This window comes from Ambystoma mexicanum, chromosome 1q (genome assembly GCF_040938575.1).
Source record: "Ambystoma mexicanum isolate Mex_15411 chromosome 1q, UKY_AmexF1_1, whole genome shotgun sequence".
NCBI classification, from domain to species: Eukaryota; Metazoa; Chordata; class Amphibia; order Caudata; family Ambystomatidae; genus Ambystoma; species Ambystoma mexicanum.
The window spans coordinates 836,643,891-836,657,494 of NC_090922.1; the positions used below are offsets into that span (position 1 = coordinate 836,643,891).

General features: G+C 45.2%; 1 protein-coding gene across 2 annotated transcripts in view; it reads right to left on the bottom strand.

Moving 5' to 3' along the window:
* The window catches only part of CEP350 (centrosomal protein 350), a 2,433,119-nt gene that overhangs the window by 2,290,321 nt on the left and 129,194 nt on the right, over positions 1 to 13,604 (bottom strand). For both annotated transcript variants that reach the window (XM_069641456.1, XM_069641455.1), the window contains exon 7: positions 4,096 to 4,203. In XM_069641456.1, the coding sequence (XP_069497557.1) occupies positions 4,096 to 4,203 (108 nt within the window). The remainder of the gene's footprint in view (positions 1 to 4,095; positions 4,204 to 13,604) is intronic.

The following is a 13,604-nucleotide window of genomic DNA, read 5'->3' on the forward strand; positions in this document are numbered from 1 at the left end:
TCCTTGGGAATGGTTTCTACATGCCCAGGCTCACCATGACAATGTGGAAGATGCAAACGTCTGACCGCTGCTGAGCCAATGATCTGCTTCGTGCCCTTAAGCACTTTGTACAGAAGCGCAACCCTAAGATTCTGGTCAAAAAAAATCACTTTGGTGGCTATAACAAATGACGAAACCCCCAAATTCAAATAAAAAATCTAAGTTGTTTTGCTTGCTTTTGAGGGAGCTGTTGCAAACCTGGCAACCCCTACAAAAAGTTGTTGGGAATCTAGGGGTTTTTCTTGGGCATGGCTCCAACATGCCCAGGCTCACCATGCGGCGAGTGCATTCCAGGCATACCCCATGGCACAGCACACACCCCTCTCCAGCGATCTCTTTTCAGCGCTACGTCCCATAGAATACAGTGGAGTTCCATGATGAGTTTGATCCAATTGTACAAATAGCTCCTCCAGAACAGAACCAGACAGAAACAACTGAAACAATCAAACAGGAAATACAAAAGAACAGGCTGACAGAATATATGACGGCACAGACAACACCTAGAACCGACTAAGGGAAACTCCTACAAGAACAAGAGAGACAATGCTAGGAGGAACAGAACACGAGCAACAACCCCATCAGGTCGGAAAAGCAAACAAGCCCAACACAAATGCACAAACACAAACCTTACCCACGCAGACAGGGCATAGGATACGGGCAAACGTCGCAAGTAGATAGATCCTAGAGGACTAGTTTGCACCAACAACAAACTGGGATGTAGGGATTGGCCAAAAACAAAGATCGAAATGCAAAGACTAGCTAGCGTAGCATAAGGACAGAGAGATGAGAGACAGCCTCATGCTGAAACTAAATCACTGAAAGGAAAACAACCTTGTCTAAATCCAGAAAGACCCACAATACGAGTTTGCATTTCTCCGGACAACAAGGCTACCAACCAACCCTACAAAAACATCTAAAAACCTCACCCCTCCTCACACTCTAATTAAACACAACCACACCTCTTAAACCGCAGCAACCCACACACACTGCACCACACCGCAACAACAAACACACCACACAGACCCTCACACAACAGCACACAACGGACTCAGACCGGATACCACACCAAAAGCTCAGCAAACTGTGTTAACCGAACTGAAGCTGCCAACAGTACATCACAGCTCCCTTGCTCCTCTCCAAACTTTGTCCTACTAACACGACCTAACCTACCACCCCCCCCTTTCCTTTCCTTTCAGATCCGCCAGAGCGTCAGGGGGCCACTCCGGTGGTGATAATGGTTAAAGGATATTTGTACAACGCACTAACACCTTTTCCTTCAATGGATTCCTGAGCATTTTAACCATCCCTCGCCCTCATCCCAACCATCTACCCGACTTTGCTCCTGCCTGCCACTACCGAATGTTACATTATACTCCTGTGCCTCTCTGACAGGCAAAATCACTTTGATGCCATAACCTGTGGTAAGAGGTGTTCTACAAATGCAAGAGAACAACTTCCTGCTCCCTCACAAGTTCCTGCAGGGAAAGCACTCTGCGTGTGATATCTGAAGGCAAGGGACACTTGCTACACCAGCCTGGATTGGACCCCTAAAAGGCTTGCTTAGGACAATCTGCTTTAACATTTTGCCTTTATACAAGCAGGAAATCCTGTCCATTAGTGATTCATCACAAGCCAAATTATGACCATACTATAGGATGGTTTGTGCCCAATTGCCAGTATTAAAATCCTGATTTCTTATCCAGTTGCCATACTATTAAATAAAGTGGCACACTATGTCAATAAATTAAAGATTTCATCTACACAACTAAGCCACACAATCACATGACAAATTGGAGCACCGTTTTTCTAAAAAAAACACAAAGAGTAGTGAACAAAAAATGACAAGTTGAACTTTGTATCTATATTGTAACAAACATGGGTGGGTAAAGTGACCTCCAGGTGATATATTAAAATCCTCCTGTACAGAAACTAAGATAAACAAAATATATTGATAGCAATCTAGTGACTAAATATCAATAAAACGATCTTGGGGCTGTGCTAATTTCACTGGACTCTAATCTTAAAGAATTAGCTTGAGATTTGTGCAGTTTTATGGCTAAAAACATAGTACAAACAATGGTACGTATGCCAATTACTGATTAATAATCTCTTTGGAGCCTCTAACACATTAAATATTGGTTTACTTAATCTTGAATTGCAGCAATTTTAAGCTGCAACGTAGGCAAGAATCAACAAACAGCACCTTCAAGCCGTTCGCTGCTGAAACAACATTGGCCTTCTTGAGCCAACTCCACTGATTTGAGCCCACTCAACTCATTCATCGCTTGCCTGCGCTTAGCTCAAAAGAGCTGATCATCACTGAAGAGATTGCACTGCACAGATGGACCGCTTTGAATCAAATTTGTGTTTGCGATCTACTGGGAAGCACCAACAGTCTTGACGCTGGCTCGACCCAGTGAAACCAACCAGCAGCACGGCGCAACACTGTTAAGTCCCAAAGATAAGAAACCCAAGGTGCTTGAAGAGGCCTGGTCTGCCTTAAAAGACCCTTGTGACTTTTAACCACCCTCATTTGCCTTTTAGAAGGCATATCCCGCATTGTCATTGCTGCTGCAATCCTTTGTGCACCCCCAGCATATCAACCCATAGTGCCCCTATATTCTCAAGTCTGCATTCTTTGTGTTTCCTTTACCGGGGTGAATGGGTGGGTATTATTATTATGATTGATTTAAAAAAAATGTTTTAATAAGTTGGTTGCATTCTCAACTTTTACTAAAGTTCCTATTTTTATAAAATCTTGGGTACTCTTATTTTGGTACCACTGTATTATTAACACAGAGTGTAGCCTGCCCTCCTTGGTCGATGTTATCAAAAGAGACGGTCCTGTTGGGCTGTTCTTTTTACCTTTACGATTGAGATCACTGCTAGTTTTATAGTAATGTGGGGCTGGGTAGGCGTTTTCAACAGTACTCATCCCTTACCTTCTGCAGAGCAGTGGTCATTTTGTCACACCAGTATTGTAATTCAAATGCAAAGGGATATTGTTGAGAGATATGTTGCCTTATTTGTCAGATGTTAGAAAAATTCAACGCTCCCGTTATCTTGGATAAGATCTCACATCATTCCAGTCTTCAAAAAAGGAGGGAGGGAAGACAGACTAGAATAATTATCGACCCACTACTTTCAGAAGTTGGCACCATCGCAAAAAAATTTGAGGAATCCAATATCTCTTTAATCTCAAAACCAGGCAAGAATGAATCTATGTGGGCATCATAAAAGCCAATAGGATTTATAAGCCAAGATGCAAAACACTTTAGACGTGTTCACGCAAAGAGGATTTACAAGTACCAAGGAAATTTGTTCTGTCCATGCTCTGTATATTGTAACTTCTGTAACCAAGCTGTAAGCCCTCTTGTCAAATGTGCCCTGCTACCGCAGGGTCCGGTGCGCACAATAAATAAATAAACAAAACCTTCTTTATTAATGATCACTGATCAATTGTGATTCAACCCTCAGAAGCACCATTGAGACAATACGCATATTCTTCACATAATTTTTTGTCAGATTGACAAAGCACATAGCTCCATGACAAACTGCCTTCTTGGCGCTAGATGCAAAGAAAGCATTTGATAAAGCCGTCTGGTGCTAGATATTGTGAGCGTTACATAAGAGTAGGTTTGATCCAAAAATCTACCCAATGTTGGTTAGCTATCAAACTCCATGATCCAATGGTCCCTTCCCATTAAAAGGTGGGCAAAACAGCGGTGTCCATTTGTAGTTTACATCAGAGAAAATAAATCCAAGGCAGAGTTTCTTGGGCAAAGGATGAACACAAAATTAGCTTCTTCACAGATTATGTACTTTTAACAGTTACCCATCATGAAAAATCGATTTCAGAACTACTGAGATTTCCACGTTCTCTACAGGGTCCAGTTTTAGTGTTAAAACATCTAAATTTAAAATGCTCAATTTAAACATTGTTGAAAGCAGGGAAGAGCTTTTGAAATGTGTGTGCTCCCACTTTATTTCAATCTGATCTCACTTTCTAACACAGGTAACTTGGGAAGTTTACCCCAGCCCTACTTTAGTGCTCACCCTTTAACGCCAGATCTTGGTAGAGCTCCCGGCTTATGTTGTGAAACTCAGCCTCAGGCCAGACTTTACCATCCGGGGTCCTGATCTTTGTCTCCGTTGGATTGAAGCCTACAAAAACAACAAAACATGGGAAACATGAAATTTGCATTTGTTATACGCCCAAACCCTAAGGTATCACGATGCAATGCTATAACGTTTTGTTGCATGTTAGATGCACAGAGTATCGCAAACGATTCAGCTATACAAGGATAGCGTGGTGGATTGCGATATACAGGCAATGAGATGTAGTTAATCCCAAAAAGTCCTGTAGTTTTTAACTCCCCTATCAAAATAGACTGGCAGATTTACCTAGATGAACAAAAATCTGACTCAGAGAGTCACTTTTCCTCAAGTGTTCTGCCCTTGGGATTTAGGGTGTCATCCATATAAAATTAAATGGAAGTGAGAAGCAGCACTTCCAACTTAAAAAAATAGTCTAGTAGTGTGGATCCGCCAATATTTAACACTGCAAGTGATCATGAGATGCAGCTCCAGCTGCCTATTAGCAGTCGAGGTGCCTGGTGTATATTGTGACTGATTTGGAGATCCTTCCAGAGCCTATGCCGGAGGGTGAAACAAGACCTATACATAAGCCAATTACAGTTATCGGACAAAAGGATGCTGACGATTCACCATCCTGCATCTCCACTCTCCAGTCACAGGGGATACTCTGGAACACCAAAGCAGCGTACCGCACTGAGCAAAGGTGTACCACAAGCTAGACCTACAATACAGAAACTTGGAAAAAGTTGCACAACTCATCAACAGAGCATGGCGAAGGGCTGTGAAACATCCCCCTCCTCCGACTCTTGCATACGAAAGACATCCAAAGTACCATCAGCATTTTGTTTAAACAAATTATCCTTTGCAGTTGCTGCAATTAAGACTTTATTTAGTATTGCATCAAGATTTTTTTTAAAAAACTTGCATTGGGAACATACACTACAAAGCAGTAGCATGCCAGCAAAAGGTCAAGGGATAAGGCATTGGTTCAAATTCAGTGAAGGGCACAATATAGAAGACTAACCTAACAGAAGAGTGCCAGTCCTAAAGAAGGGAAGAAAGGTGCCAAAATATTTTAGGAACCAGGCCCAAAGGGCCAAAACAATAGACTGGAAAATTCAGAATTATGATCCTTGAACTGAATAGATCCCAGTTTAACTTAAACAATTAGAAACAATATAACAAGTGATACCTTTCTGGGCACATGGGATATTATAACCTATAATAAATCACTGGTATTATCTAAAATTCCAAATCGCTCCTAAAAACTCCAAGCCCCTATGGGGGAACAAGGAAAAAACATCTCAGTTCCTTACAGTCACTTAAGAATTTAGAGAGTTTAAAGAGTTTCTAAAAGTTCTCCCTTGGGAATCAATGGGGCCAAAACCCATATATTTGCTTCAGTTATATGATGAAGTGAGGCAAGTTCTACTTTTACCCCACTTGTGCAGCAGGAGAGGCAACCATCCAGAAGGAAAACCAGAGGACACAACCGAAAAGAGTCAGAGGGTTTGAGAAACAGACCAGGAAGAGCATGCAGCCGACTTCAGACAAAAAATGTTTACGGTAAAGTGGGATGTAGGCTGGTGTATACCACACTACTCCTGGACTAAGGGGACCCATGCAGAAGAATCTAACTACAGAATGAGGACCCCATGTCCCATAGACAAGTACGCATGGCACTGTATCTAAAGAAACCGGTCAGGTGCTCAGGCGAGTTTGGGTGTCAGGTTTAGGACTGTCTAGCCGTGGTTGCGTACTAAGTACTGACTCAAACCCATGATCCAGCAAACATTGAGATGACTGAAGGAGCAACAAGCAGGACACATGGGAGGATGACCCTCAAGGAAGAAAAATACGCCACAAAGGCAGAAGAATCAGCCACTAAGACAGCAACAGCAGCATTCTGAAACACAACCAGGGTTCCAGCAAGAGCTCAGGGAAGCAGGAAGGGACATCAAGCCAGCAATAAATAGTGCAACAATGTCATGCTTGTATGTCTTTTGATATAGATCAAAAGATCCCTAGGTCAATGGTCCGAAAGTAAAAGATTGATTTCCTACAACATGCCTTTTGTTGTACATGCCTTTTGTTGTACATCAAAGAATCCCAATGTCTAACTATAGACCGAAAAAAGGCCCAACTGCTAATGTCCATTTTAAAATAGAAAATGTTTTAAATTTCAACAGTGTACCACCCCCAGGTTAAACGAGCAAAAGGTTTAAATATGGGGGGGGTTCACTCCACATTCACCCTTTTCTGCCTATTCCAAACCTTTTCCTATACAATGCTAGATAAACTGAAAACACAGAAATCCACACTTCTATTCAATGTTTTGTTTTCATGCAGATTGCCTTTCTTTTATAATAGGGGTTCCAACCCAGTGCCCAATGCCTCCCTTTCATGCCCATTCATAACCCCCCCTCACTTCTCATTTCACTTCTCCCTCAGCCAGATATAAATGTCAACCTTGAAAGGTCTATACTTTGAGACCATCTATCTTTTGTACGTCTATCGAATTACTCCTTAACGCCACACCACAGGGTAAATGACAAGGTAACACAGAACAACCCAAGAATGAAGCCAGGATTAAGTAGGAGCAAGCCATTCAACTTTCAGGCCAGGAATACTCCCCACCATAAGGCACTTGGGTCAGAAGGATTTGCCATGAAGGCAGCACTGCAGACCAGGAAAATGTTTCTTGAAGGAATAGCCAGTTCAGCAAGCTGGCTGATTGCAGAAACAAAAGGAAGAACACAAGATGGGAGCGGGCAATAAGGATAAAAGAACCAAGATCTTGCCAGTATAGACAAAGCGGGGCCCTTAATAGCCGCACATTTTCAGCCACATACTTCCACATGTTTTGGTACAGAAACCCTGAAGAATGCACAGGTTAGCCCACTAACCATACATTCGTTCAGGGGCTGGCCTAACCAGCCTACCAATCAGATCTCAGGAAAACACAAATGTTTTGGTGGCCAGACAATCAAGTGTGCCAAAAAAAAAAAAAAAACAAAAGCAAACGCACTGGCCCACCAACACAGCATATGGATTGGGAAGTCTTAGGAGCTCTAATTTACTCCTATTTTGACTTATGTACTTGTTAATTGATGCATCCCACCACAACATGAGGCGTGGATTTGGCAGTGTGTGCATGTACTCCTATTTTGGCTTATGTACTTGTACAATTGATGCAGCCCTCTGCAACATGAGGCGTGGCTTAGTCTGTCTTATGCTGATTTTTATTGTGTAGCAAATAAGACTGTTTACATAGCTGCACTTCTGTAAATAGCGCCCGGATTTCTGAGGGTTTGGTGCGCTGCTATAAATGTAAATAAAATTTAAAAAAAGAAACCAGTTTAAAATACAAGTGAGTTAAGCTCAGGATGAGACCACGCGAACATGGCCATACCTCGTGGCCCACAGTGATAAAGGCATGGCCCAAGGCATGCCAACCCAGACTTCAAAGTGAATCTTGTATAGGTTCCTTTTGAGTTTTCAAGACTAGATCTGTGGGGTGTAACAACCGGTCTCCAGGCTATAATATTTCCTCTCCGCTACTGGCTAGGTCAAAGCCAATGGACTTTTTAATGGCTACCGATGGACTGATAGCTCGCTCACTAAGTTTTACAAATTTGAGGGTCAAGGGATCAAGGGTAAGACTCTGACACTGTGAGATTTTCGCTGTTTATCAAAGACTTTTATTATCAAAAGAAAGTGTGGTTGTGGAAATTCTACCTATCACCGACTCTTAAAGGAGTTTCCTTGCCACAGCAAAACTAAGGAACATCTGTGTCAGGATATCTAAAGCAAAAAGTGTTCTCTCTCCGGTGTCCAAAATCCTAAGATGACCCTCAAACAATAAACTCAGTATAGTGTGAAATGGGGAATGTCTCTTGGTTGAACACCTGCAGCTTCCTTCCACAGTTTCATACATAAAGTCTCTGAGGTGCAGATGTCATGACAGGGGTGGTAGATCACGACTACAATGGTGATGTTAAAATCCTACTTCAGAACAACAGGAAAACCCCCAACACTAACAAAGTGGGAGAAAAGATAGAACAGGGGATTTTGGAACAGGACCCATCCCCAAAGTTGTGAAAAAGACTCAAGCCAATAAGACTGAAAGAGGTGAAAAGGGTTTGTGGAGGCGGATGGAGAGCTTGTACCACTTGTGGGAAATATTTACCCACTCAGCAGAATTCCCCTCCATCTCCAAGCTGCATTTCAGCAGTTACCAGCAGAATAGTCTTGGGAGGCTAGCTCAGGGGCAACGTGCTCGCCTTGGAAGCAAGACGACACGGAGCCCCACAGGTTCGATCCCCGGGTCCGCGCTTAGAAACCTCTGGGTATTAAGCACGTTATAAATAACCTATCATATCAATGGCTGCTCTGGCTCCTTTGAGCACCATTGCCTCGCATCAAAACTGTTTTGCAGCTACAAAACGATGGCTGCACTGTCTTGCCAAACACCAATAGGGAAAGATGGAACAGGGAGCACACTGAGAAAGGCTTCCAGTGTGTTTTCTTACATGCACCAAAGAAGGGAATCAAGAAGCTGCGCTGCTTTGCTGCTAGCTCCACATTTCCACTTTGAAAAAGTGGGATATTTGGCATTTAAAAAGTGATGGCACCCTGATGCTCTTTTTCATCTATTCAAACTGTACACAGTTCTGAACAAGGGAGATCCAAATATGCCCAGCCATATTCCAGTTGTGCGTTAGCAAAAGAAAGCATTCTCACTGAATGACAGGCTGTGTCAGGCAAGATCTGGGAAATCACCAGAAACGTTACTTTCAGCCGTACGGAAAAACGCTCGACTTTTATGCTACAAAATGTCAAAATAAACGCTTCAAAAGAAACCCTTGTTGTCTGTGTATATGTCAATTTCAGTGGACCTGTGCCTTGAACAGATTGCTGTGTAAGAGAAACTGACTAGGGCTGCAAACAATGTTTGGAATCCAGATGGAAGAGAAAACCGAATTTGAAAAGGGTCATCCGAGCAGACTTGACCATGTGTCAAAATGTGCTTTTGCAAACAAGAAAAATATATGTTTGAAAGGTGTAATGTTGAATAAGGCCCCGTCTTTGCCTGGAAATGTAAGGGGGGGGTCTGGTTAAGATATAATATAATGTTTTATTCCCACAGCTTTGCTTTTTGGGCTCAGGAAAACTAGATCAATAAATAAATAAATAAATAAATGCATTGGCTGTACTGGGGAACCAGCCAAACAGGTTTTTTCTGCTCTGGCTTCAAAGGACATTTGTGTGCTGGCAACAGGAGTGGCCTTCCCCCAAAAGGAGGCACAATGGATTTCTGGGACACCTACGTGTTAGCTTTTGCCCTTGGAAACTTTGATCACACACCTATCGGACTTTGTGACTGGGCTCCAGCTTGACAATAGATTCTAGGACACCAACGTGTTACTTTTGGAAGTGGCACCTACCATTCACTCAAACTGAGAAACTCCATGGCATCCCTGGGCTAAACTGACATTTGGTGGTAGCCTGGAAAAATAATTGTCCCAGTTGAAGGACAAAGGCCAGCCCACTTTGGCTAAAAAGACTATTTAATGAATAAACTTTAAAGACTTAATTCTATAACCGTTCAATGCAGTAATGTAAACGTTTTACAGTTCAAAGGACATTTTTTGTGGCTTTCAAACAAGATTTCGTGGCTGTCCATAGCATGTATGGGACGTAAACGCCAGGAGAATGTGAATCATGGGAACAACAAGTTACTTATCTTACCTGGTAATGTTCTTTCGATGGGATGTTCCTCCAACGTATTCCACGTCTATGACAGTAATGACCACAGCTGTGCTGCTTCGGAAACATTTTCGGCATAGGCGTCCTGCGTCGATGACATCGATACGCTGTCCCTCGAGGGCCTCCGTCGAGCGTCGACATCACCGGATTTTATATATAGGACGCACGGCACCCATAGACTCAGTTGTAGTTTTTCTCCCAGAACGTGTGGCACCAATCTCCTGCCAGTATGACTGCCGAAAGCCTTGCAGAACCGTAAACTTCAATCGCATAAGAAATTCTGTAGAGGGGCAGGCTGGGAGGGTTCGATGTGGAATACATCGGAGGAACATCCCATAAAAAGAACGTTACCAGGTAAGATAAGTAATTTGTTCTTCGAGGGGATTGTGTCCTCCAACGTATTCCACATCTACGACAGACTCCCAAAGCAGTACCAAAGTATGGAGGTGGGAAAAGAATTTACAAATTTAGAATGCCCAATCAAATTGCTGAATATAGGACGGCCTTGCCAAAGGCCAAATCCTGCCCATGGATAGAGTCCAGGGAATAGTGTCTCACAAAGGTACGGACAGAAGCCCATGTGGCTGCTTCGCAAATACTGCAAGTCGGAATGCCCCTCTGTAGAGTGGTGGAGACAGTCACACCCCTAGTCGAGTGAGCCCGTAACCCTACTGGAGGGTCCTTACACGGCAAACGGTAACACTCAGATCATCAAAATGATCCATCTGGACAAGGTCTGCTTGGAAACAGCCTGTCCTAAACGCCTTCCAGCATAACCAACAAAGAGCTGATTTCCCACTCTGACCCGGGACATCCGTGAGAGATAGAAACTCAAAGCTCTCAGAGGATAAAACGCCGGAAGAATCACCTTCTGACTGAAATTCCGACACAACCTTCGGAAGAAAAGGACGACGAACCCTGTCCCTATGGAACACCGTGCAAGGTGGCTTGGCGGAAAGTGCCTGCAACTCACTCACTCTGCGTGCGGAAGTAACCGCAACTAAAAATACAGTCTTAAAGGACAACAGTCTCAATGGGCAAGAATATAAGGGCTCAAACGGAGCTCCCATTAGGAACTTTAAAACCAAATTCAAATCCCATCCCGGCACCTGGAAAGGCGACGGTGGAAACACATTAGTTAGCCCTTTCAGAAACTGCAAAATCAAAGGGATTTTAAAATTAAAAACATTCCTCAGACGAGCGCTTAAATATGGACAGTACCGCCAGGTAACCCTTAATGGTACCCACTTGCAGGCCCTTGTGGGCTAAGGAAAGCAAAAGAGACAAAACCAAAGGAATAGAACATTGGAAAGGATCCACATGCTGTACCCTGCACCAGTCACAGAACTTTCTCCAACGGCAACAGTACAGTGATTTCGTTGCGGGCCGTCTGGCTGAAAGCAACACCTCCATCACGTCTTCGGGGAGGCCCCAATCCTTATACCTCAACCTTTCAGATACCAAGCATGAAGGTTGAGAGACTGGACCTCTGGATGGAGAACCCAACCCCCCTCCCGTGAGAGCAGATCGTCTCGGTAGGGAAGACGGCATGCAGGCGAGATGGACATGTCTAGAAGGTCCGGGTACCACGCTCTCCTGGCCCATGCTGGAGAAATGAGATCATTCGGGAAACAAACCTCCGTAACCTCCTCAACACTTGCGGAATGACGGTGACTGGAGGAAACGCATACAGCAGTGGGAAGGACCACTCCAAACGCGTCCCCCAAGGCTCCTCTTGGAGGAAATTCCCACAAGCAGAATCTTTCGCACTTCCGGTTGACACTGGTGGCGAAGAGATCCACTTGTGGGGTTCCCCAAAGGGCGAAGATCTCCAACAGAACTTCCTGAGCCAGCTCCCACTCGTGAGAGATCGTGCTCTGCCTGTTCGGAGCGTCCGCCGCCACGTTTACGTCTCCGGCCAGATGAACTGCTGAGATCGAAATTTGCTGCTGGATGGCCCAGAACCAGAGCTGCATCGCCTCCCTGCACAACGGGAGTGACCCTGCCCCCCCCTTTTTTGTTGAGGTAGTGCATGGCCACTGTATTGTCATAATCAGGACATTCTTCCCCCGCACAGATGGCAGAAAAGCCTTCAGGGCTAGCCTGACAGCCCTCAGCTCTAACAGATTGATGTGGAGTCTGGATTCCGACGGAGACCAACGGCCGCTGGCTGTCAACTCGCTGGCATGAGCTCCCCAACCCGTGAGGGATGCGTCCGTCACGATCGTCAGCGCCGGCCACGGTTGCCAAAACAGAGCTCCCTTCATCAGATTTCATTCGACTGCCCACCACAGAATCTGCTGGGCGACCGAGGGTAGAATCTGAACGGGATCCGACATCCTGCCGGAGAACTGCGACCACTGCACCTTGAGAGACCACTGCAGAGATCTCATCCGCAGCCTGGCCTCTGGCAGGATGCCATGTGGCCGAGCAACCTCAAGAACTTGAACGCCGGGAGACTCTGGGCACATTGAAACTTGTCCACCATCTGCAGAATGTGATGAGCCCTCACCTGGGAAGGTGAGCACAGCCCCAGGGATGTGTCGAGCACTGCTCCAATTTACTGGAGCCGCTGTGTAGGTGTCAAATGGGACTTCTTTAAATTGAGGGAGAAGCCCAGCTTGCGAAGGGAGTGGCAGGTGACGGACAGATGATCCAGGGCTTGCTCGGGAGAACGCACCCTGATCAACCAATCGTCGAGGTAGGGGTAGACGTGAATCCCCCTTTCCTGAGATACGCTGCCACCACCACCATCAGCTTGGTGAAGACCCTCGGGCGGAGGTCAATCCGAACGGCAGGACCCGAAACTGAAAATGCGAGTCGCCAACCGCGAACCTCGGGTATTTCCTGTGCTTTGGATGAATCGGCACATGAAAGTAAGCAACCTTGAGGTCTAGAGACACCAACCAATCCTGAAGTTGAAGGCACTGGAGGACTTGAGAAAGAGTTACCATCTTGAACTTGTCCTTCCTGAGGAGCTTGTTCAGCCAACGCAAGTCCATGATGCGTCTCAATCCCCAGTCTTTTTTGGGATAAAATAATAAGGGGAATACCATCCCTTATTCCTCTGCGCTACAGGCACCAGTTCTATGGTTCCTTTCTCCAGCAGGGATAGGATTTCCTGCACAAGGAGCGGATCCGGACACTTCAAAGAGAGCTTCCCCGGTGGATTGTCGTGAGGCTTCTGCCGGAAGGGCAGACAGTAGCCGTGGGTTATGATCCCCAGAACCCACACATCTGAAGTAATGGCTCGCCATTCTCCAAGATGCTGCGCAAGTCTGCCCACAACCGGCGAAACCATGGGACATGGCCTCATGACTGAGCGGACGCGGCTGCGTCAGTGCCTGAGGGCAAAGAGGAAACTGCCCGAGCGGCTTTCGCACCTCGAGTACCTTGCTTTCTACCTCTGGTACTCCTACGGTGGCCCCTTTGACTGGCAGCTCCTCCTCAATCTACCAAAGTAAGAGTAGTACCGAAAGGAACCTCCCCTCCATTGCTGTCCCCTAGGCCGAAAAGGCGGAGGTTAACGTACTGCAGCGCTCAAAGACTTCGCTGCAGTTTTGGAGGTCTGCAACCTCTCAAGGCTCTCGTCAGCCTTGCTGCCAAAAAGATGGACACCATCAAAGGGCATGTTGAGAAGCCGTGATTGCACATCAGGAGCAAACCCTGACTTCCGTAACCACGCAAACATGCGTATC